General features: G+C 38.4%; 2 protein-coding genes across 4 annotated transcripts; both read left to right on the forward strand.

The window, feature by feature from the left end:
* Nucleotides 1–2,445: 2,445 nt before the first annotated feature.
* Nucleotides 2,446–6,862, forward strand: LOC113080358 (zinc finger protein 239-like). 3 transcript variants are annotated; one of them, XM_026252521.1, is made up of 3 exons: nt 2,446–2,461; nt 5,192–5,508; nt 5,868–6,862. In XM_026252521.1, exons 2-3 carry the CDS (start codon nt 5,484–5,486, stop codon nt 6,827–6,829), a joined length of 987 nt encoding a protein of 328 aa, XP_026108306.1. In that variant the 5' UTR covers nt 2,446–2,461; nt 5,192–5,483; the 3' UTR covers nt 6,830–6,862. The 3 variants fall into 3 exon arrangements, with proteins under 3 accessions (XP_026108306.1, XP_026108305.1, XP_026108304.1); XM_026252520.1 differs by lacking the exon at nt 2,446–2,461 and adding an exon at nt 2,745–3,005; XM_026252519.1 differs by lacking the exon at nt 2,446–2,461 and adding an exon at nt 3,451–4,289.
* Nucleotides 6,863–9,669: 2,807 nt separating this feature from the next.
* LOC113080360 (zinc finger protein 239-like) lies at nt 9,670–15,377 on the forward strand. The gene is made up of 3 exons (XM_026252524.1): nt 9,670–9,790; nt 10,488–10,878; nt 14,303–15,377. Exons 2-3 carry the CDS (start codon nt 10,830–10,832, stop codon nt 15,094–15,096), a joined length of 843 nt encoding a protein of 280 aa, XP_026108309.1. The 5' UTR covers nt 9,670–9,790; nt 10,488–10,829; the 3' UTR covers nt 15,097–15,377.
* The last annotated feature ends 8,782 nt before the right edge of the window (nt 15,378–24,159 follow it).

Genomic DNA, 24,159 nt, shown 5'->3' on the forward strand with positions numbered 1-24,159 from the left:
CTCTCTCTCTCTCTCTCAGAGTATAGAATATAAATATGATGTATTTTCAGTTGTTTCATACTTTTTTGTTATGTACAGTACAGACCAAAAGTTTGGACACACCTTCTCATTCAAAGAGTTTTCTTTATTTTCATGACTATGAAAATTGTAGATTCACACTGAAGGCATCAAAACTATGAATTAACACATGTGGAATTATATATGGAATTATAATTCCATAACATATATACATAACAAAAAAGTGTGAAACAACCGAAAATATGTAATATTCTTGGTTCTTCAAAGTAGCCACTTTTGTTTTGATTACTGCTTTGCACACTCTCTGCATTCTCTTGATGAGCTTCAAGAGGTAGTCACCTGAAATGGTCTTCCAACAGTCTTGAAGGAGTTCCCCGAGAGATGCTTAGCTCTTGTTGGCCCTTTTGCCTTCTGTCTGCGGTCCAGCTCACCCCTAAACCATATCGATTGGGTTCAGATCCGGTGACTGTGGAGGCCAGGTCATCTGGCGCAGCACCCCATCACTCTCCTTCTTGCTCAAATAGCCCTTGATGCCTTCAGTGTGACTCTACAATTTTCATAGTCATGAAAATAAAGAAAACTCTTTGAATGAGAAGGTGTGTCCAAACTTTTGGTCTGTTCTGTATATATATATATATGTAATATGCACTTCTCATGATTGGGTAATTGCGGCAGCTACATTTGTTTTTCTAAATAATTGTTTTGCTCTATGAGAAAGACAAGGTAACAAAATATTCGGGGCTTATGCCCCCTTAGCCCAGCCCTAGCGCCGCCCTTGGAATGCGTTTTTTTGACGGCCTAACATGAAGGAACAGCTGTTCATAGCTGTATATAGATTGCCATTATGAAATGAATTTAGTAGCAGGGCTATTGCGAGCGATTTTTAGTGCTGCAAATCCATTTATCCTTTGCTGAAATTTCCGCGTCTTCATTGAGAGAGAGCGTGTCATGGATGCTTAGCAACGACAGACGCCCCAGGAGCACTTCTGTCCGAGCGCTTTGGAAAGAAGGAGAAAGCGGCGCGACTAGCGTTTTCCACGCGTTTTTAGTTGCGAACTATTGAAGACAAAAGCGATGACCTTCGGTACCTCTCAGGCTGACATGTTGATGTGATGTGATATCTGATTTAAGTGGGCGTGGTGTGTGTAAGGTAGAGAGGGCATGACTGATGATAGTGTCCTGATCCAGTCACGACGCTATTCTCAGCCTGCACTCCAGGTGAGTAATCAACTTTATTTAAAAAAATAATTTATATATTTTATATTCAAACTGAAAACATGATTTGATTAACACTCAAGTCATTCAAGTCATCGTGTCTCAAGTCAAGTCAAGTCCCGAGTCTTTAACTTCCAAGTCCGAGTCAAGTCTCAAGTCCTAAAAATAGCGACTCGAGTCCAAGTCACCAAGTCACAAGTCCCCATGTCTGGTTAAAGGTTCTTTATGGAACTATTTAGACAAAAATGTTCTTCTGGCTTCGTGAAGCACTTTTATTTTTAAGTATGTTTTGCTTCAATGACATACCATTCTGCCAGTTTTCACTTTGGATATTATATCAGTGATAAGAATTAAACTTGTATTGAGTCTGAAGTATGCAGACGTATTATTGGCGGGAGCTGTTGCTTTTGGGAGCTTTTCATAGTCATGGTGCACGCGCTAAACTCAGAGTCAGCCTACTCAGAGTTGACTGAACATACACAATACAGCTATTATGAACCCCAAAACTCAGTTTTCAATCTCAGAGTAATTCAACTCAAATTTCAAGTTTTAACTCGGAGTTGGTTGAACCTCCTTACTGAAATATCCCCCTGATCGTGTGATGTTGAATATATTATATAGTATATTTATGTATTTTTTTCTACCACATTATGTTTGTTTCTTTGTGTGTGCTGTTGATTGATTGAATAGGAAACATCCCCCTGGATAATGCACTGATTGTAATTTTCAAGAAACAGTGAGGCATATACTGCTAGACTGCAACAAATAAGAAGAATTTAGGGCAGAATTAAAGGCACAAATATATGAACAAAAACATGTATTGGGGAAAGCATCTGGGAGAATACACAATTTATTAATTTTATTTTCGAAAAACACTTGGTTAAGTAAAAAATAATTGAATACAAATACATATTCTAAGGAAAATAAGAAAAGTTTACTGGAAAAAGAAATGTTGTAAGAAATGTTTAATTTTATTTTAAAAGGTTTTATTTAATTTTAATCATCCACCTTTCATTTGATGTTACTCTAATACCCAAACTCCAGTAAAGTAGGTGGCGGTAATGCGCCTTTGAGATGAGTTGTCAACTGCCATTAAACCTGGAAGAAGAAGGTGATGACGTCATCTAGCGCGCGCTCAGCCAGCGTCGAGTCCCGTGAGGCGAACAGTTCGCGGTACTTCCCGTGTTTACTTTATTGTAAAACACTTAACCGTTTAAGCAACAAAGAGGTATTTTTTTTTTTATTGTAAATGTTTTGTTTCTGCGTTTACTGACTACAACATTTATCAGAGCAGACGACGAGCATGTGAGGGAAAATGAGCGGATCTGAGAGGATTATATGTTCGTTTGTATTGTTTAGATGTTTGATTGATGATTCTGCAACTGAATGCTCTTTATATTTAACGGTTTTATAATCTATCAGTTCTTGGACAAACCAAAAAAAGACGTGTTTTGGCTATTAGCAATTCAAACTATGTTTAGTTCAATGTGCAACAATTGTGGGTGCTCTAAGTGATGTAGTGTCTTTCTTTATAGATATAAATTATGTATTTTATGAGACCATCATATTATGATTTAATTGAGCAGTTTTATAGTATTTCAACATATTCATATGCAAATAATCACTACACACTTTAACAGATACTTGTATAAAAAGTGAGATGATCTGCTGCTGATCCTGAATGTCTTTTTTAACGTGTGTTTATTGAGACTCGTCAGTATTATCAGCTGATGAAAATCCTTTTTATTTGTTTATTTCTCTACAAGATTTAGGTAAGTATCAAATTTCTAAAATTATAATTCTGAATTCTTTCATTTTATGTCTTTTAATTGTGTGCCCCCCCCCCCACCCACCCAGTTTTTTCTCAATATTTTTTCTCAGTCTCAATATAAAAGAAAGATAAGATAAATGTAGGAATATAAATATGTGAATTAAATTCTTAAAAAATTAAAAAGGGATATAACTTGTGAATGAGTATAAAACACATTGTGATTAATCTACTAGAAAGTTAATTTACAAGATGCATAGATAGGTGAAAATAGAGGTGGACGATATATCGTTTAGACTATAATATCCTAATTATTGTCTGGACTATATGCAAAATTGGGATATTGAATATTTCATAATTTGAACAATCTGACCCCCCAAACATGAAAAGAGCCGAAAGAAGTTAAAGAGAAAACAAATAATGCAGCGATTTTAATAATGTAGTAGGGGTCTTTTTTTTTTTTTTTTTTTTTTTTACAAAATAACGATAGTTCCTCAATTGCACGAGAGAGATTAAGCTGCTACTAATTTGCAATACAACTACGTGGTTCTTACCTGTGTGTTATGACATTTCGTAGGTTGAGGCAACAATCCAAAAATGTAAAGACTAAAGCCGATGTACGTTTAATAAAATAGCTGCTGGAAAAGGCAAAATATAAGTTGTTTGCGGAAAACTGAAGTCTGAAGTTAAAAAGTTTTTCTTAAATGTCTATGGCGTCCTCAAGTGGCGAGCTTCGTGATTGCATCATTGGAAAATTGCATTGTATAATGAGTCCAAAAGATAGAATGCATTTTCCCAAGAGATCCACCGGGATATCCTCCCAACACGAACAGGGCTTCTTTTAACTTCTAGAAAAAAAACAACAAAAAAAAAAAACATTTTTTATTAATACTGTGAACTGCCCATAATGCCTCAGTGCCCCTGACGCTTTACATCATTACAGTGTGCCGTGTGTATGTTACTCATCAGTCACTTGTTAACTAGCTTCTAGAGCAACAATGCAGAAATGAGCAAAGAAAGTGAAAATACACAGTCATCCTCAAAACCAGTGCCAGAAGAGCTAACAGCAAGATGTGGGTCAGCTTCTTTAGCCTAGAGATGGTTTGGTTTTGACAAAAAAGAAGGGCAACAAAATTCGCCCAACTGTATAATTTGTTGTATGCAGATCGCCGTGTTGCAGAGCGCCACAACTAACCTCTTCCATCTTCTCCGTACAATGCACAAAACACTGTTTGAAGAGTATGAAAGGCTTCATACCGAACAAAACATCCCTGCTGCTACAAACACGGTACAAAAAAAAAAGAACAGGCACAACAGACCTTGGCAGAAACATTCACAAAGAAAACACCGTATGACAAAAAAAAGCAATAAGTGGAAAATGATTACAAACTCTGTAACAAGTTTTATTGCAAGGTCTATGTTGCCAATTCAATCAGTCGAGAAGGATGGGTTTCAAGAAATGTTACAGACTTTACAACCCAGAAATCATCTGCCTTCAAGGAGATATTTCAGTGAAACAGCTCTACCAAAACTGTTCAAGTCTTATCGACAAAAGCTGTTCCATAAATTACAGAAGATCACCTATTATGCCACAACCTCCGATCTGTGGTCCAGCAGAATCTTGGGAGCCATATTGCAGAGCAGTGTCTGTTGTTTATTTTGTTCCTTTTGTCTTTTTTTTATCCTCCTCTTATATATTAATATAATGTGCAAAGATGTTGTAATGTTTACATTTTGCAAAACAACTTTTTTTTGATTAGTTGATTAGTTTTGTTGTTAGTCTATTACTAATGTAGTACTAATTGCAAAGCACAAAGTTAATTTATTACGTACATGTATTGTACTGAAAAAGCACTGTTCTTGTATTAAAAGAAATATTTAGTTCAGTAATTTTGTTCATGTTTAAATCAATAATGTCTCATATCTTTATGCACTAATAATTTTATACAATAATAAGTCAAGTGCAGCAAGTCAAAAGACCAACTAGGCCTTCTTTGCCAATTTGCACACATTTCTTTAAAGGAAAAATATCGTCTGAATATCGATTATCGAGATACTGAAAAAAAATTGAGATAACCTTTTTTGCCAGTATCGCCAACCCTAGGTGAACATTTAACATGAAGAGTTAAATAGTTGTGAATTAGTTTAAAATCATAAACTCAGTAACTGATTTATCTTTAATTTTGGCAGATTTGCTCCTCCTTCAGTGAAGCTCCTCCCACAACATTCGCACATTCAGTGAAGCTCCTCCCACAACACGCACATTTTCAGTAAAGCTCCTCCCACTACAATCAAACTTTCGGTGAAGCTCCTCCCACTACAACCACGCCATCAGTGAAGCTCCTCCCACTGCAGTTCATCAATAAATGCTGGAATATTCCCATCAGTCTACAAGTGAAGACCAGCATCAAAGCATCAGGAAGAAGTGAAATCTGCAGAGACAGAGTTTATTGAAGAACAGAGAGATCAAGAACCCTGCACAATGAACCAGACTGAAGAACAAACAGGTTGGTGTTTGTTCTTCATCCGTCGTCAATTAGGAGGAAGAACAATACGAATATAAACTTTAAGCAGTTTTAATTTTGTTGCAGTAGGAAAAAAAAGAGCTGTACAATAATATAGTTGAAGCAAAAAACAATGAGGACACTTTTAATAAACTAGTTTTTTTTTTTTTTTTTTACAAAATTAATTTATTTTAGATAATTGTGTAGTTGGAGAGTTTCGGGGTCACTAAGGTAATGTAAAATGCATCAAAATGATAATATAAACTTGTATACATATAGAAATTCCCTACTTTCCATTGTTTCTTCAGAGTTCTTGTTTTTAAGATTTACTGAATATTAAACATTTTCAACTTTAATTTCAGAGCTGATTGAAGAAAACGAGGAGCATGAAGAACTGAATAAAGAGCAAGACAAACATGTCAAAACTGGAGAAAAACCTTGCTCTCAAACCAAACAGAAAGATTTAAAGAAGAAAAGAGATGAGAAATCTTTCATCTGCACTCAGTGTGGAAAGAGTTTGGGAGGCAAACAGAGTCTTGAAAATCACATGAGGATCCACACTGGAGAGAAACCATACACATGTGATCAGTGTGAGAAGAGTTTCACACAATCAGCAAACCTTAAGATGCACATGCACATTCACACTGGAGAGAAACCTTACAAGTGTTCACATTGCGACAAGAGATTCAGTGTGTTAGGATATCTGAAAACACATGAGAGGATCCACACTGGAGAGAAACCATACAGATGTGATCAGTGTGAGAAGAGCTTCACACAATCAGCAAACCTTAAGATGCACATGCACATTCACACTGGAGAGAAACCTTACAAGTGTTCACATTGCGACAAGAGATTCAGTGTGTTAGGATATCTGAAAGCACATGAGAGGATCCATTCTGGAGAGAAACTGTTCACATGTGATCAGTGCGGGAAGAGTTTCACAGCATCATCAAACTTTAAGAACCACATGAACATCCACACTGGAGAAAAGCTGCATGAATGTGATCAGTGCGGAAAAACATTTTTGTGGTCCTCAGCACTGAAGAATCACCTGAGAGTTCATTCAAAGGAGAAACCACATTCATGTTCTTTGTGTGGAAAGAGTTTTTCACAACTGCAGAGTTTAAAAGTACATCAGAAGAGACACGCTGGTGTGAGAGAATATAAATGCTTTGATTGTAAGAAGACTTTTATTACAGCTCCACATTTGAAGCGGCACCTGATGATCCACACTGGAGAGAAACCGTATCACTGCACTGTATGCAGGAAGAGTTTCAATCAATCATCTAATCTACGTGTTCACAAAAAGATTCACAGTCAGTAGATCATCTTCAGATCCATAGTGCTCGTTGAAGCACTATAGTCCAAAGTAGGGCACAAAACCACATCAGAATCTCTTTTAAAATAAATTAAAGCATCCCTCTCCACTTTCTACAAATTATTATGTTATATATTGTCTCTTATCTTTGTTTGTTTAACAAAGTCTTAACATCAGCTTCAACGAACCTGCACAAAGTGTTTAAAGATGCATTCCTGTTATGAGGTGGAATAAAGTTCAACTTCTTTTTAAAAGGAAGATGACGACTGGACGAATTAGAAGTGATAGTAACAGAAGGAGCATAATCAGAGTAGATATTTCAGTTGTACCAAAGAATTCCTTCAGTCTCAGAGATCTAAAAAAACTTATGGAAGACAATCATAGTATCAAAGTTATTAAGGCCCAATCCCAATTCTACACCTTAGTCCTTCCCCTTTCCCCTACCCCTCCGTTTCGTGTGATCACGTGAAGGAGTAGGGGTGTCTCGATTCTCTTTTGGTTGGAGGGGTAAGATAGCCAGATAGCCCTTCCAACGAAGATTTTTCGGGACCACACTTCAAACTAAGCGGTATGAATTATCTCGGCAACATGGCTGCTACAGCGAACAAAAAGACAGTTTTTTTGGCATAAATGGTGTGTGACGTCATGGTAGTGGTGTCCCAATCCTTAGGGAAATATTTTCCCCCCTACCCCTCGACACTCTGTTTCAAGGGACGAGGGGAAGGGGTAGGCAGAGGGGTAGGGGAAGGGGTATAAAATAGAATTGGAATTGGGCCTAAGTCACTCTTGCCTTACAATCTTTCCCTAGCACTTCTGCCTGAGTGCAGTTTTAAAAAAAAACTAGCCTTTCCGCCATTGACCAGGGGCCTGTTTCACAAAGGAGGTTAAGTGAAAACTCTGAGTATGTTAACCCTGAAATGAGGGAAACTCTAGGTTTTCTGTTTCAAAATGGGAGGTTTATCAAACCCGAGAAAGCAGGGTAAGTCAAGCCTGTTTCTAAAAGAGAGCTAACTTATACTCAGAGTCAGTTACCATGTGATCCTAACCTGGTCAGGAGCAGGTTTTTTTCAGTAAATTCAGAGTTTATTTCGGTCTCCTCACCCTTTTTGAACACTTCATTGATGCATGCTGGAAAAAAATGCTCTTCTTACTAAGTGCCCCCCCCACCCACCAAGTGCAAATCTACTGTAGCTCCGCCCTCCATCGACACATAAGGTTAAATACGACACATGTGAATAACGTCTTCAGTGGTGTAGACTGTAATGTTTTGGGCACGGAGAACCAGCTTGTAAGATGAATGGGTTAGAGTCCGGCTTTTGCCTACCTCGTTCTTCTCACTTTTCTTCATCACATGTCACGTTAGAATTTATTTTCTATAAAAATGAACAAAACTTTCTAAAAGTGGAAGTAAAGTGCCTAATGAGTGTTTAATAATGATACTATTATTTATAATTATAATAAATATAATCATTTACAATCTGGTATTATAGCATCCTGTTAATGTATAACAATACTGAGGTGCAAATGTATCTGCCAATATAAAGTATAACTAGCATACAAAGTATAACTAGCATTTAATTACTAAATACACTTAGCCTGTTGCAAAGAACTGCTACTTTTACATGGTAAATAGAATATATCATGATTTTTACTTTACATTTTTTTTCTGTAAATAGCATCTAGAGCTACTTGCACTTAGTCTACTGTAAATAGGATCTATCGCTAAGAAAGTATGTTAATTCCACTTAGTGTAAATAGCCAATGCCATATTTTTCTTAATCTATTGGCAGATCATTTGTAAAATAAGAATAATGCACTTAAAATATTATTATTAATATTATTATTTTATATATCTTTTTTTGCCCATGAGATACCATTAAATGATTAGGTATTCATTCATTAATGTAACGTTCTGCCAGTTTTCACCTGTGATATTATAACACTTATAAGAATTACATTTGGATTGAGTCTGAAGTATGCAGACAGCTTTTTGTTGGGAGCTGTTGCCATGGTGAATCGTAGTATTGAGTCTCCATTCATAATGGCTTTTTATAGTTGTGGTGCACGCGCTTAAATCAGAGTCAGTCAATTTAGAGTTGATTGAACCAACTCATTGGAGCTGTTCTTTAACTGATAACTCCCATCTCAGGGTAAGTCAACTCAGAGTTCAAGTTTAAACTCAGAGTTGGTTGAACCTCCTTAGTGAAACGGGCCCCAGCAGCATCAGATAGGCCTGTCACGATAACATCTTTTTGTTGTGCAATACATTGTACAATACCACAGACATAATTGCGATAAATGATTTTAATATTTTTGTATTAATGATTGTTTAGATGTTTGGAGTGATGCTGGTACTGAATGCTCTTTATTTAAAAATGTTATAATCTTGTCAGTTTCTAAACTGATCCAAGGGAGGAGATGTTAGTCTCACATCTGAATGGGTCACACTGGTTTAAATACAACATTGCACAGAATAAGAAAGCATCCCACTGGATAATGCACTGATTATAATGTACAAGAAACAGTGAGGCATATACTGCTAGACTGAAACAAATGTGAAGAAGATAGGGCAGAATTAAAGGCACAAAGGGATGAACAAAACATTTATTAGGCAAAGCATCTGGGAGAATACACATTTTAAAAAAAAATATTTTTAGCACTGGGTTAAGTGAAATAATTTAATATGAATATATAGTCTAAGCAAGATAAGTAAAGTTTGGTGGAAATGCAAGAAATTTTTCCTCCTCCACTTTTCATTTGATGTTACAATAATACCCAAACTCCAATATAGTAGGTGGCGGTAATGCGCCTTTGAGATGAGTTGTCAACTACCATTAAACCTGGAAGGAGAAGATGATGACGTCATCTAGCGCGCGCTCTGCTAGCGTCGAGTCTCGTGAGGCGAACAGTTCGCGGTACTTCACGTGTTTATTGTAAAACACACTTAACCGTTTAAGCAACAAAGAGGTAATTTCTGAATTGTTTTATTTCTACAACATTTATCAGAGCAGACGACGAGCATGTGAGGGAAAATGTTAGATCAGAGTGAATTATATGTTCGTTTGTATTGTTTAGATGTTTGGTTGATGATGCTGGAACTGAATGCTCTTTATATCTAACAGATTTATAATCTGTCAGTTCCTGGACATACCAAAAATATGTGTTTTAGTAACTTTATTGCTATGAATGCAGTTATTAGCAAATCAAACTATGTTTAGATCAATATGCAACAATTGTGGGTGCCTTAAGTGATGTAGTTCTTTAGATTTAAATTTAAATCATGTATTTTATGAGACGATTATATTATGTTTTAATTGAGCAGTTTTATAGTATTTCAACAAATATTCTTATGCAAATAATCACTACCCACTGTCACAGATACTTGTATAAAAAGTGAGATGATCTGCTGCTAACCCCCCAACACACACACAATTTTTGTCTTTATAGAAATGACAGATAAAATAAGGTATTTAAATATGTAAATTAATTTATAAAAATAAATAAAAAAAGGGTTACAACTTGTGAATAAGTATAAAACATTGTGATTAATCTACTAGGAAATTAATTTGCAAGGTGCATAGATAGGTGAATATGAAGAGTTGAATAGCGGTGAATTAGTTTACACCCATAAACTCAGTAACTGTTTTAACTTTAATTTTGTCAGATCTGCGCCTCCTTTAGTGAAGCTCCTCCCACAACAGCATCACCTTCAGTGAAGCTCCTCCCACAACAGTATCACCTTTATCGTAGCCCCTCCCACAACAGTATCGCCTTCAGTGAAGCTCCTCCCACAACAATCACGCCTTCAGTGAAGCTCCTCCCACAACAATCGCACCTTCAGTGAAGCTCCTCCCACAACAACCGCACCTTTAGTGAAGCTCCTCCCACTGCAGTTCATCAATAAATGCTGGAATATTCCCTTCAGTCTACAAGTGAAGACGAACATCAAATCATCAGGAAGAAGTGAAATCTGCAGAGAGAGTCTTTATTGAAGGACAGAGAAAACATGAGAGATCTAGAACCCTGCAGAATCAAACACACTGAAGAACAAACAGGTTGGTGTTTGTTCTTCATCTTAGCCAAGGCAAGACAAGTTTATTTATATAGCACATTTCGTACACAATGGTAATTCAAAGTGCTTAACATGAAAGAAAATAAAATAGCAATGAAAAGGAATATAATTAAAAAAATAAATAAAACAAGCAATTTTAAAACTATGGAAATGATTTAAAAATTGAAAATGATTTGACATAAAATACAGTAAATATGTAAAATATAGTGCAGTAGGTTCGGACATGTCAAAGTGCTCATTCAATAAATGCACAGCTAAACAGATGAGTTTTAAGTCTAAATTTAAATGTTACTAGTGTTTTAGCAAATCTGATCTCTTCTGGAAGCTGATTCCAACTGCGGCCGGCATAGTAACTAAAGGCGGACTCCCCATGTTTTGTGTGAACCCTTGGTATTTCTAACTGACTCGATCCTAATCAAGTCAAGTCACCTTTATTTATATAGCGCTTTAAACAAAATACATTGCGTCAAAGCAACTGAACAACATTCATTTGGAAAATAGTGACTACTTAAACTAAGGTCTGTCTCCAGAATCACACCAAGATTCCTGACTTAATTTTTAGTTGTTTGACCCCTAGAGTCAAGGTATGCAGTCATCTTGAAAACTTCATCTTTCTTTTTCAAATGCAGTAACTTCAGTTTTTAACTGAAGAAAGTTCTGGCAGATCCAACTATTAATTTTACCAATACATTGGCAGAGGGAGTCAAGGAGGGCTGTAGTCATTTGGAAATAAGGCTAGGTAAATCTGGGTATAATCAGCATAGCTGTGATAGGCAATTTGGTTAATTCTCGTTATTTGACTTAATTGGAGCATATACAGGCTAAACAAGAGCGGTGCAAGGATTGAGCCTTGTGGGACTCCACATGTCATGGACGTCCACTTTGACTTATGCTCTCCTTGACTCACATAATAGCGTCTCCCTTCTAAGTATGACTTGAACCATTTGAGTACCATCCCAGAAAGCCCGACCCAGTTTTCCAGTCTCTCTAGTAGTATGTTATGATTGACAGTGTCAAACGCAGCACTGAGATCTAGCAATACCAGCACCGATATTTTGCCAGAGTCAGAATTTAAGCGAATATTATTTATTATCTTAATGAGTGCTGTCTCTGTGCTGTGATGCGGTCGGAAACTAGATTGAAAATTGTTCAGGTATCCATATGAGTTTTACGTATTTGTTCAGCTGATTAAAAACGACCTTTTCTATAATTTTGCCTATAAAAGGAAGATTAGATATTGGTCTAAAATTGCTCAAAATGGTGTTATCAAGATAGGTCTTTTTCAGGAGGGGCTTAACAACTGCAGTTTTCAGGGAGTTTGGAAATGTCCAGAAAGAAGTGAGGCATTCACCACTTCTAAAAGATCTGCTTCTAAACAGTTAAGCACACTTTTGAAAAAAGATGTGGGAAGTGTGTCAAGATAGCAGGTTGACAATCTTAGGTGATTTACTATTCCTTCCAATATTTTGCTATCAATTGCTTTAAAAGTAGACATAGTAACTTTTGATATTGTGGCCGAATCTGTCTGACCTCTGCATTACTTGAGGATGTACATTGCCAATCGCCTTCCTGATATTGATGATCTTCTCAGAAAGGAATGAAGCAAATTCAATGCATTTGCCGTCTGAGAGCATTTTACTGGGAATTTGACTTGGGGGGGGGGGGGGGTTGTCAGTCTCTCAACAGTGACGAAAAGAGCACAAGTGTTGTTTAAGTTACTGTTTAATTCTGTCTAGCTGTGAATAGTTTCACATTAAAAGCATGAAGGCTCTCTTTATAGATGCTATTGAATGGGGCTTTATTAGTGCTGTTCATTGATTCGAGTAACTTTTTTGACATTTGAGTATAAAGTGTTTTAATTATACAAAATATGTTGTAAAAACGTATGTGCTGCCCTCTTCAGGTTGAACAGCTCACCAGACCCTTTGGTACGAGCTACCACACCCTTAGCAGTATAAAACCATCTTGTTCCGTCAAAATTACTGTAGTGAGTGCATAGTTTTCCAGCAGACTTTAAAATTAGGCGCCAGTGAGTCAGTTGGAATTGCAAGTGTTGAAAACGACCAGGATAGAGTATTATAGCATCTATTTAGCATACCGTTTAAATATTTATTTATATTATTTTGTGTAGCATAGTTGTTAGTGTAATGTTAGTATTGTTATAAGCATAGCTAGTTAGTAGCATAGTATTGCATCAGTTAGGAATGCTTCAAGTTGGCGTAGATTTATCTGTATTTAGTACAGTGGTCAGGGTGGTACGTAGGTGTAGTGTTCCTGGTTGTGACAGCACTGCTGGACTGCATAGTGTTCCAGCAGAATTTAAAATTAGGCACCAGTGGTTGCATGCACGTGGCTTGGAAGACCATTAGTTCCCGCCTAGAGCTGGAGTGTGCAAACTGCATTTACGCGGGATTGCTTCTCCAAAGCAATGGAGGTGGAAATGGGCTTCTCCACACAGCTCCCCTGAAAAGCGACGCGGTGCAGGAGTTAAGACCGCAGTTTGAGCCAGCTGCTCGAAATGATATGGCTCACTCCACAGGCTAGAACGTCTGAAAGGTAGCGAAGCTGGCATACACACCTTAAGCCTCTTTCACACTGCAATACCGAAAATACATGGGTAATATGTGTTGGCAATTGTTCCTGGGTCGCTAGGTTTTGCCCCTTTCACACAGCCAGGGATTTCCCAGAATATGTGTGTGCATTCACACATAAACTGTAAACGTCTCGTAATGACTTGTGACATTACGTATAATGTACGAATTGAAAATGCTAGGCACGTTAACATTGATTTAAACTGGCGAATGATCTCAGCTTCAGCGCAGATAGTGAGGAACTAACTGATCTCTGCTTCATTACAGTTTGCACATATTCAAAACATTTGCATTAGCATGCCTTCAAAACGCACAGTAAGAGTCACACAGCAACATGCATCACTACGACATGGCATTAGTTCTGGTTCCAGGACTGAACCCGGCAATTTTACTAGGTCCCCAACCCGGGATCTATTCCGGAATCAATCCCGGGACATGTTTGCGTTCACACAGAAGGTGATACGGCAATGTTCCAACAATTTTCTGGGATAAGAATATAAACTTTAAGCAGTTTAAATTTTTTTGCAGCAGGAAAAAAAGGAAAGAAAATCTGTGCAATAATATAGCTGAAGCGGCAAATAATGAGGACACTTTTAATAAACTGGGTACTTTTTTTTATTTTATTTTTTTACAGAATTTATTTTAGATAATTGTGTAGTTGTAAAGTTTCAGGGTCACTAAGGTAATGTAAAATGCATCAAAATGATAATATAAACTTCTAAACATAGCTATTCCCTAATTTCCATTGTTCCTTCTGGGATTTTTTTATTTTTTTAGGATTTACTGAACATTAAACATTTTTTACTTTAATTTCAGAGTTGATTGATGAAAACAAGGAGCATGAAGAACTGAATAAAGAGGAGGACAAACATGTCAAAACTGGAGAAAAAAGTCGCTCTCAAACCAAACAGAAAGTTTTAAAGAAGAAAAGAGATGAGAAATCTTTCATCTGCACTCAGTGTGGAAAGAGTTTGACATGCAAACAGAGTCTTGAAAATCACATGAGGATCCACACTGGAGAGAAACCATTCACATGTGATCAGTGTGAGAAGAATTTCAGACAATCGGCACACCTTAAGATGCACATGCACATTCACACTGGAGAGAAACCTTACAAGTGTTCGCAATGCAACAGTGGATTCAGTCGGTCAGGAGACCTGAAAACACATGAGAGGATCCACACGGGAGAGAAACTGTTCACATGTGATCAGTGCGGGAAGAGTTTCACAGAATCATCAAACTTTAAGAAACACTTGAACATCCACACTGGAGAAAAACTGCATGAATGTTTTCAATGCGGAAAAACATTTTTGTGGTCCTCGGTACTGAAGAATCACCTGAAAATTCATTCAAAGATGAAACCACATTCATGTTCTTTGTGTGGAAAGAGTTTTTCACAACTGCAGAGTTTAAAAGTTCATCAGAAGATACATACTGGTGTGAGAGAATATAAGTGCTTTGATTGTAAGAAGACTTTTATTAGAGCTCAACATTTGAAGCGGCACCTGATGATCCACACTGGAGAGAAACCGTATAACTGCACTGTATGCAGGAAGAGTTTCAATCAATCATCTAATCTACGCGTTCACAAAAAGATTCACAGTCAGTAGATCATCTTCAGATCCAACACTTTCAGGTCTGACGTCCTCACTAAACGTGACACAATAATGTGTCAAGAAATAAAGCATCTTCTGTGTAAATCTGTCCTAACAAACAAACATTAGCTAAAGTCACAGTGAATAAAGTTCATCTTCAAGACCTGCAGTTTCAACCGTAACATTTTTATGGGCTTCAGTTCCAATGAAGTAATCCACAAAAGAATGCCACTTACAATAGGACGACCCTTCGAAGGGGTATCCGAGCCCTTGTGAACCTTAGGGAGTGTATATATCAAAAGACATTGCGAGTATTGTACATTTAATTCAAATATTTTATGTTTACAGAAGAATGTTTGAGTACAATGGTGGGCGAAGAGGAAAAATTATGCGAGCTTATACATATACATCCACATTTATATGAGTTCATCGCAATTACACTCCAATAAAATAGCGTTGGAAAATGCCTGGAGAGAGGTTGCAACCGCGATGGGAAAACCCTTAGATAAAGTGAAAACGGACTGGAAAAGTGCCCGTGATAAATTCACTAGGGCGCACAAAAAGTGGAAGGTGGCGTGCAGAAGTGGTGCGGGGCAGCTAATTTTCGGCTACCCAAAATTACTGACTCAACTTAGCTGGTTGATTGAATTCATAAAGCATAGGACTACAGAATCCAATCTTTCGGTATGTAAACTGACTCTACTACCCCCTGTTGCGTGAGCGGTGTATTGCATACATCTATCATCCCTGACCCTTGCATTTACTGTTTAGACTATGAAAGGGGAAACATGCGTTGGCTGTAATGGCCCTAATTTAGAATGAACAGCAGTTTTCAATTTAGTAGGGTCATGAGGTAAACGCTCAAAAAAAATAACAATCCAATTGTCTCCTAATTTCCTTCACATAATCTATAGCTACCCCCCCCCCCCTTTTTAAAGATGCATTTAAAAGGAAGACAACTACTGGATGAATCAGAAGTGACACTGTGCCAATCTGTAAACTTCCAATCTGTACCTGGCACTTCTGCCTGAGTGCGGTTAAAAAAAAGAAAATTTCCACCATTGATCAGCAGCATCAGATAGGCCTGTCACGATAACATCTTTTTGTTGTGCAATAAATTGCCCCAGTAATAATTGTGATAAATGTTATAAATATGTTCGTTTTAATGAGTGTTTAGATGTTTGGATTGATGATGCTGGTACTGAATGCTCTTTATTTTATATAATCTTAAGTTTCTGGACATACCAAAAATATGTGTTTTATTTACTTTATGGCTACAAATGCAGTTATTAGCAATTCAAACTATGTTTAGATCAATATTCAACAAAATTTAAGCATGTATTCATTAATCTGTGATGAACCATGTTTCATATAAGATGCAAAACCCTCAAATTAGTGTTTTTTTGTTTTTCTATGTTTAGTTTTTAGTTGTTTTTATTCTTCTTTACATTGTTAATATTTTGTTTATTTTAATTGTAGCATTTCCTCACTTCTATTCCTGTATATCTTCATTTATATATATATATATATATATATATATATATATATATCTCCTTGCTGCTTAATTGGAGGGCAAATAAATGTCTGTATGACATGTGGATACAAATATTATTTAAAAAGAAATAAAACTAGCAATATGGTTTGGCTTACAATTTTTTTTTTTGCCATTTCTACAAAAGTAATTTCTGTTTTGTTTAGTCCATTTACATTTGTAAAAAAAAGTAAAGTTTGTTAGACGTAATGATGAGTTCCTGAGATTTAGAAGAGGTTTGGAGATATATGTGCTAAAGACAGTTCTGAGATCAGTCTTCTTTGCTCAGTCGTTATGGAGTACATTACAAATGTAAAAGAAATTGTGATTAGTTGTAAAAAAGGGCCATACAAGACTAAAACAAGTTCAATTAAACAAATACGTTTTGCTGAACCAATTTAACAGACTGAAATTCCTGTTTTATATAGTATGCCAACATGTGTTTTTAAATATTATCTAACGCAAGAATTTCAATCTGTTCAATTGCTTCAACAAACAAACAAAACATTATTTGTTTTTAATCAAGTAAAACATTGTAAAATTAATTAACAACTTATAGTACTGTGTGTGTGTGTGTGTGTGTGTGTGTGTGTGTGTGTGTGTGTGTGTATATATATATATATATATATATATATATATTAGAGCCGAGCCAACTGATATTAGGGAGCAAAAAAACTTTCCCATTCATGTGTCCAAACATTTGACTAGTACAATACAAAGAATACAGTATGAACATAAACAAATATATACATACAACATTTTTTTTTTGCAATGATCACTTAGATGTGGTGATCAAACACTTATGATGTGACTAAGACATGTAAAGGAGGCAGGGCATTTAATAATTTAACAAACTTTATTATATAAAATAAGTCTGACATCAGTACACTGGAAAGTAAAGTTGAAGTTCAATTAAATTCCATTTAACTTCCGTTGAAGTTCATTTCACTTCGGAACATTCTTTAACAAATTTGCGGTACTGTCTTCACACACAGACAAAACTTACTAGAGAGGTGTGAAGTACGGCATAATATACTGCTGTAAGTAAATACAATTTAAATTCATGTCTTGTGCAGGAGAAACCCACCTGCACTTTCCCCACTCACCATCATGAACAGCACTGTGACTGCAGTGGAGTCATTCAGATTCCTGGGAACCACCATCTCTCAGGACCTGAAGTGGGACAATCACATTGACTCCATTGTAAAAAAGGCCCAACAAAGGTTGTATTTCCTTCAGCAGCTGAGGAAGTTTAACTTGCCACAGGAGCTGCTGAAACAGTTCTACTCAGCCGTCATTGAGTCTGTACTCTGTACTTCAATAACTGTCTGGTTTGGCTCAGCAACAAAATCGGACATCAGAAGACTACAGAGAACTGTTCGGACTGCTGAAAGGATTATTGGTGCTCCCCTGCCCACCCTTCAAGAACTGTATACATCCAGAGTGAGGAAAAGGGCTCATAAAATCACTCTGGATCCCTCACATCCAAGTCACCCCATTTTTGAACTTTTGCCATCTGGCCGGCATCTCAGAGCCGCAAATACCAGAACAGCAAGGCACAAAAACAGTTTCTTCCCCCAGGCAATCTACCTCATGAACAGTTAAATGTTCCCCACTTATGCTTATGCAAACAAAAGTGCAACATCCTTATATTTATTTGTTACCCCTCCATCCTAGTACATCCCTGTATCTTTTTCAATCCTATATCATTATCATTTATAGCACAATTGTTTATACACTTATTTATTTGGCTTAATTTTTTTTTTTTTTTTTTTTTTTTGTCTGTGTGTTGGTGTCTCTGTGTACTGGAAGCTCATGTCACTAAAACAAATTCCTTGTATGCGCAAACATACTTGGCAATAAAGCTCTTTCTGATTCTGATTCTGATTCTGATTTTAATGCCCTTTTAATATAATGTGTATGTTCCCTTGGAGCTGGAATCATGGGGGGATGCTGCTGCCTGAATAAGAGACCTCCTTACTGATGTGAAAGTGGTGTCACTATTTTGGCAGATCTCCACCAAATTCGGGGGACCCCTTTAGCTCGAGTAGTCCTCTTGAATATCAACCTCCCCGCGTCAGTAGCCCCCTGGGATCACTAGGTCCAGGACTGGCCCAGGCTCTGTTGGTGCCTTAGGTGATTTTTTTTTGCATCAAACCCCTACCCCCAACTAAAAAACTAATGAAAATGTAGATTTTTCTAAAATGTACTATAACATAACATAACTCCTGATAAGTATTAACATAAATAGTAAATTAATTGTGATAATAATGGAGATGCTGAAGCACCTTGTAAGTATTTTGTGAATTAATCTGCTAAAATAGCCTTTGAAGAGACCATGAGCTACTCCCACAGCTATGCCAAACTGTGATAAGTACTTATTACAACAAAGAGAAGTTTGAGCAATATGAAATTCCTAAAATAGTCTAATAGACAACAAAAGCAAAAAAATAAAGGCAACATTGTGTAATTTATTTGTAGATGTTAGCCAGCTAGCTAGCTAATTCGTCTTATTGGCATACCCATACCTTTCATTTCATTTTATGAATGCTGGGTTATAGTCCTAGTCATGGTTTTTTTCAAAAGACATTCAGAAACTTTTGGTAAATTGAAAGCAAGTAGTAATGTAACTAAAATTAAAACGGATCACAAAAGCTTATTTATTTTAAAGAAAATAAGTTCAATTTTAATAAGCAGTTAACTCAACTTTAGTTGTCTGAAGTTTAAAATCATTGGTTACCCGTAAGCCAATCACTAACGTTTGGTTATAACGTGTTATTTGCTGACTCAGCCGCATCATACTTTGGCTGTAAACACAGTAATGCTGCGAAAATAAAACCATTGAGCAAATTTTGCCTCCTCCTTAACCTGATCCTCCATGAGAGCAACCAAGGGGGACACAATCACAATTACCTCCTTGCCGGACTTTGGCCTCCCCAGTTTCTCACTGACAATCAGTAACCTGTCATGAGTAGGGCCACAACATCATCTCCATTCAAAATGTGAAACAAACACTCTGCGGATAGCAGACCGTTTCTCCATGTCCGCTGTCTTTTTTGATTTCCCTAACCTAAACTACGCTCTTAAATTTGGCGCTTAGCGTCTACGTCACGGCTCTCAGCCTGCCCTCTGTTCGTTGCTTGGCCAGCTGTTTTGGAGCCGGAGGAAAAGTAGGAGATGGTTTGCTATCTCAGACTGAGTACAGAAGAAAACTGAAATTGAGCCAAGTATGAAGTCTGACGTAGCCAGGCTAGGAGTGCCCATTTTCAGCCCTGGAGTTTCATGCCTTGGACCGAGTCAATGAGTATGAAAGAAGCAGCTTTCACTCTCAACCAAACTAAAATAAATAGCCAATCAGAATGTTTTGCTCTCATAAACAGATGCACATAATAGTTGCAGCCTTGATGAATGGAGAACCTTGATAAAAGCTGCGAGGTGCAATGGTCCAAGGTGTACATTTTGTGCATATTTACATGCAAACCCGATTCCAAAAAAGTTGGGACACTGAAGACATTTTGTGTTAAAAAGTAATGGAATAATTTACAAATCTCATAAACCTATATTCTATTGTGAATAAAATATAAATAACATATCAAATGTTGAAACTGAGACATTTTTAAATGTCATGCCAAATATTGGCTCATTTTGAATGTCATAATCCAACACAGCTACACATTCCAAAAAAGTTGGGACAGGTAGCAATAAGAGGCTGGAAAAGCTAAATGTACATATAAGGAACAGCTGGAGGACCAATTTGCGATTTATTAGGTCAATTGGCAACATGATTGGGTATAAAAGAGCCTCTCAGAGTGGCAGTGTCTCTCAGAAGATAAGATGGGCAGAAGATCCCAAATTCCCCCAATGCAGCGGCAAAAATATATGAGCGATATCAGAAAGCAGTTTCTCAGAGTAAAATTGCAAAGAGTTTAAAGTTATCATCATCTACAGTGCATAATATCATCCAAAGATTTAGGAACAATCTGGAACAATCTCTGTGTGTAAGGATCAAGGCGGAAAACCACACTGGATGCCCGTGATCTTCGGGCCCTTAGACGGCACTGTATCACAACATGTGCTCAGGAATACTTCCAGAAAACATTGTCGGTGAACACAATCCACCGAGCAATTCACTGTTGACGGTCAAAAAAGAAGCCATATCTAAACATAATCCAGAATTGCAGGCATTTTCCCTGGGCCAAGGCTCATTTAAAATGGACTGTGGCAAAGTGGAAAACTGTTCTGTGGTCAGACGAATCAAAATTTGAAGTCCTTTTTGGAAAACTTGGACGCTATGTCCTCCTGAACTGAGTGCCTTGTCCTCTTTAGTCCGAAGCCTGCATCTCTGATGGTATGGGGTTGAACAAACCAAGGAACACAGAGACCAGGAGGGAGGTGGACCAGCGGAGGACCAGGGGGAGGGACGGAGGGACGGAGGGCCAGGTCCATAAAGGGAAACAGAGACAGGAAGTGAAAAAAACAAAGAGGCCAGGAGGGAACGGAAAGTTCAGGGGCCCAGACAGGGCAGGAATCCAGGGTGGAACAGGTGGAACCGAAGCCCACCGGGATGGAGCAGATGGAAATGGAGACCACAACAGCCGAGCAGACGGGACTGACGCCCACCAGGGCAGTGCAGAGAACCACCACCGCCTTGCATTCGAGACAGAGGTGCACCAGGGCGGCGCAGAGGGCCACTCAAAGCCAAGCAGACAAGACAGATGCCCACCAATGCGGCGCAGAAGACCACCACCACCATGTGGTCGAGACAGAAGCCCACCAGGGCGGCACAGAAACCCAAGAGGGTGGCGCAGAAGACCACCACAGTGGGATCGATGGCACAGGAGAGCAAGTCTGGTTAGGTAAGCCTAAAATAGAGAACATGAACAGGTTAAGGATGGCTTGCTTGGCCCTGATGAGACGGTAGATGGTCATGACAGGGCAGGTGGTGAGTTCCTGGATGGCCTCCATGGCCATGACAGGATAGGACGAGCGCTCAGGAAGTTCGGCTGAGACGTGACTAGGCTCTGGTAGTTTACCAGATACGTGAAGAGGCTCTGGTAGTTCCGTGGTGATTTGACTGGGTTCAGGAAGATCAACTGTGGCTTGACTTTGTTCAGGAAGATCAACGGTGACTTGACTATGCTCATGAAGATCAACGGTGACTTGCCCTTGCTCATGAAGATAATTGGTGACTTGACTTTGCCCATGAAGAACACTGGTGACTTGACCTTGCCCATGAAGATCATTGGTGACTTGACTTGACTCATGAGGTCTAACTGTGGTAGTACTTAACTCATGAGTGTTAATGGTGACTTGACCTGACTCAGGATGGTCAACGGGGACCTGACTCGACTCAACGGGGACCTGACTCGACTCTGGGGGGTCAACGGGGACCTGACTCGACTCTGGGGGGACCACGGGGACCTGACCCGACTCTGGGGGGACCACGGGGACCTGACCCGACTCTGGGGGGACCACGGGGACCTGACCCGACTCTGGGGGGACCACGGGGACCTGACCCGACTCTGGGGGGACCACGGGGACCTGACCCGACTCTGGGGGGACCACGGGGACCTGACCCGACTCTGGGGGGACCTGACCCGACTCTGGGGGGACCACGGGGACCTGACCCGACTCTGGGGGGACCTGACCCGACTCTGGGGGGCCAACAGGGACCTGACTCGACTCTGGAGGGTCACATGTGGCTGCCATCTTGTGCAGTAGCACTGTGCCGGTGGCCACCTTGTGCTGTGGCGCTGGGCTGGCAGCCACCTTGTGCAGTGGCGCTGGGCTGGTGACCAACTTGTGGTGGTCCTCCTGTCTGGAGACACAGGTTTAGAGTCGGCCATCACACCTGGAGAGACAGGTGTGGCTGGGGTATCCCACTGAGACCGATGTTGTAGGTAAATGGTTAACCCCCAAAAATCCAGGATCTCCAGCTCCTTCATCTCCCACTCAGACACAGGGTTATCAAGGCAGGCGTTAAAAAGGTCTTTAAATGCCTCATCATTGTATCCCATTCCTACCGCCATGGTCCAGAATCGTTGTGCCAAACCACCCACCTCACTCCCCTCTTGATGGAGGGTGATCAAGTTTAGGAACTTCCCCCTCCGCTCCTCCATGCTGGCTGGGGAACGGATACGAAAAACTGGCAAGAGGTCATAACCACAATATCAGTCCAAACAAGGAAACACAAGGAAACACAAGGAAACACGAGAAAGCCAGGTGACCGAAAACAAGGACTCCATGAAACAGAATAAGACAGGCTGGTTTATATGGACAGGTGAAAACGATGAAAGTGGAGACAGCTGTGTGCAATACCAGATGTGCAATTAACAGTGATAAATGGGACAAAGGATTGTGGGAAATGTAGTGCCTGCAGTGGGGTGATTATGGGGAAGTGAGACCACTAGTGGACACCCAGGGAAACACAGACCAGACACTGTGACAAAACTTTAGTGGTATCATATCAGTATCTTTATCTGCCAATACTGAAACCTATGTATTGGAATCATTACAGGAGGCAAAAAAGGTGGATCGGACCATCCCTAGTTGTAGGGGGAGGCGGGTGGCTGGCAGAGTCTTAACTTTGATAAAGAATATCTCTTTGGATTGAGATTTCTTTATGCACCAAGAGCTTGTAACACTCCAAAGAGAAAGGAAAAATTTAAATCGCATCATATGACCCCTTTAATGCACTTCATGTTATTAATAACAAATGGAATTTTTTTTTTTTCACTCTGTATTTTTATGTCAATATGGTAGAATATTATCCTATTTAAGTCAAGTTAGGTTAAAAATAATTTAAAAGTAATCTAAAAGTATTCTGATTAGATAACCTAAAATGTGTAATGTAATTGGATTGTTACTAACTATAATTTTTTTAACTGAAATCCGTAACGGATTACAATTTTTAAGTAATCTACCCAGCTCTGCATGTAGAGCAGTTCACAATTTTGTCTTTTTTTTTTTTTTCGATTAAAATAAAAATATGATTTTGGTAAGGTTTTTTTTTTTTGATCCATGTCTTTTCTTCGTCAATGAAATTGACATAAAACATGCACACACTCAAAATGCCGAAGCTCACATGTGCCATCTTGTGCACCTAACCAATTGTGGAGTTGATCAAAAATTGAATAGTTCCCACTAGAAAAACATAGGTTTGTATCCATATTTTTTAATATCGATCATTGTTCTTATTTCACAAAAATGGTCATAATTTTGCATAGTCTTCTTTCATTTCACATTTCTCAGATTTTTGTTCTTTTCCAAGACATTTACTAAAGTATGTGTTAATAAAGTTCATTAATATTTGTTGTTGGACATTAACTTGTAATGAGATACATTTACAGAAAAATAAATTAATAAATAACACTAACATGTTATTGTGGTCATTCTACCTCTAACCAGATGACATTTTAGTTTTTGTCTCTATTATCAATTTATTATCTATAACTTACCTGCCACTTCTACTATTTGTTTTTGTGTGACTGAACCATCAATCCAAGAGGCACCCTTCCGCTCTCTCTCGTGAAGCCCATATGGAACTG

This window comes from Carassius auratus, unplaced genomic scaffold (genome assembly GCF_003368295.1).
Source record: "Carassius auratus strain Wakin unplaced genomic scaffold, ASM336829v1 scaf_tig00031048, whole genome shotgun sequence".
Lineage (NCBI taxonomy): Eukaryota > Metazoa > Chordata > Actinopteri > Cypriniformes > Cyprinidae > Carassius > Carassius auratus.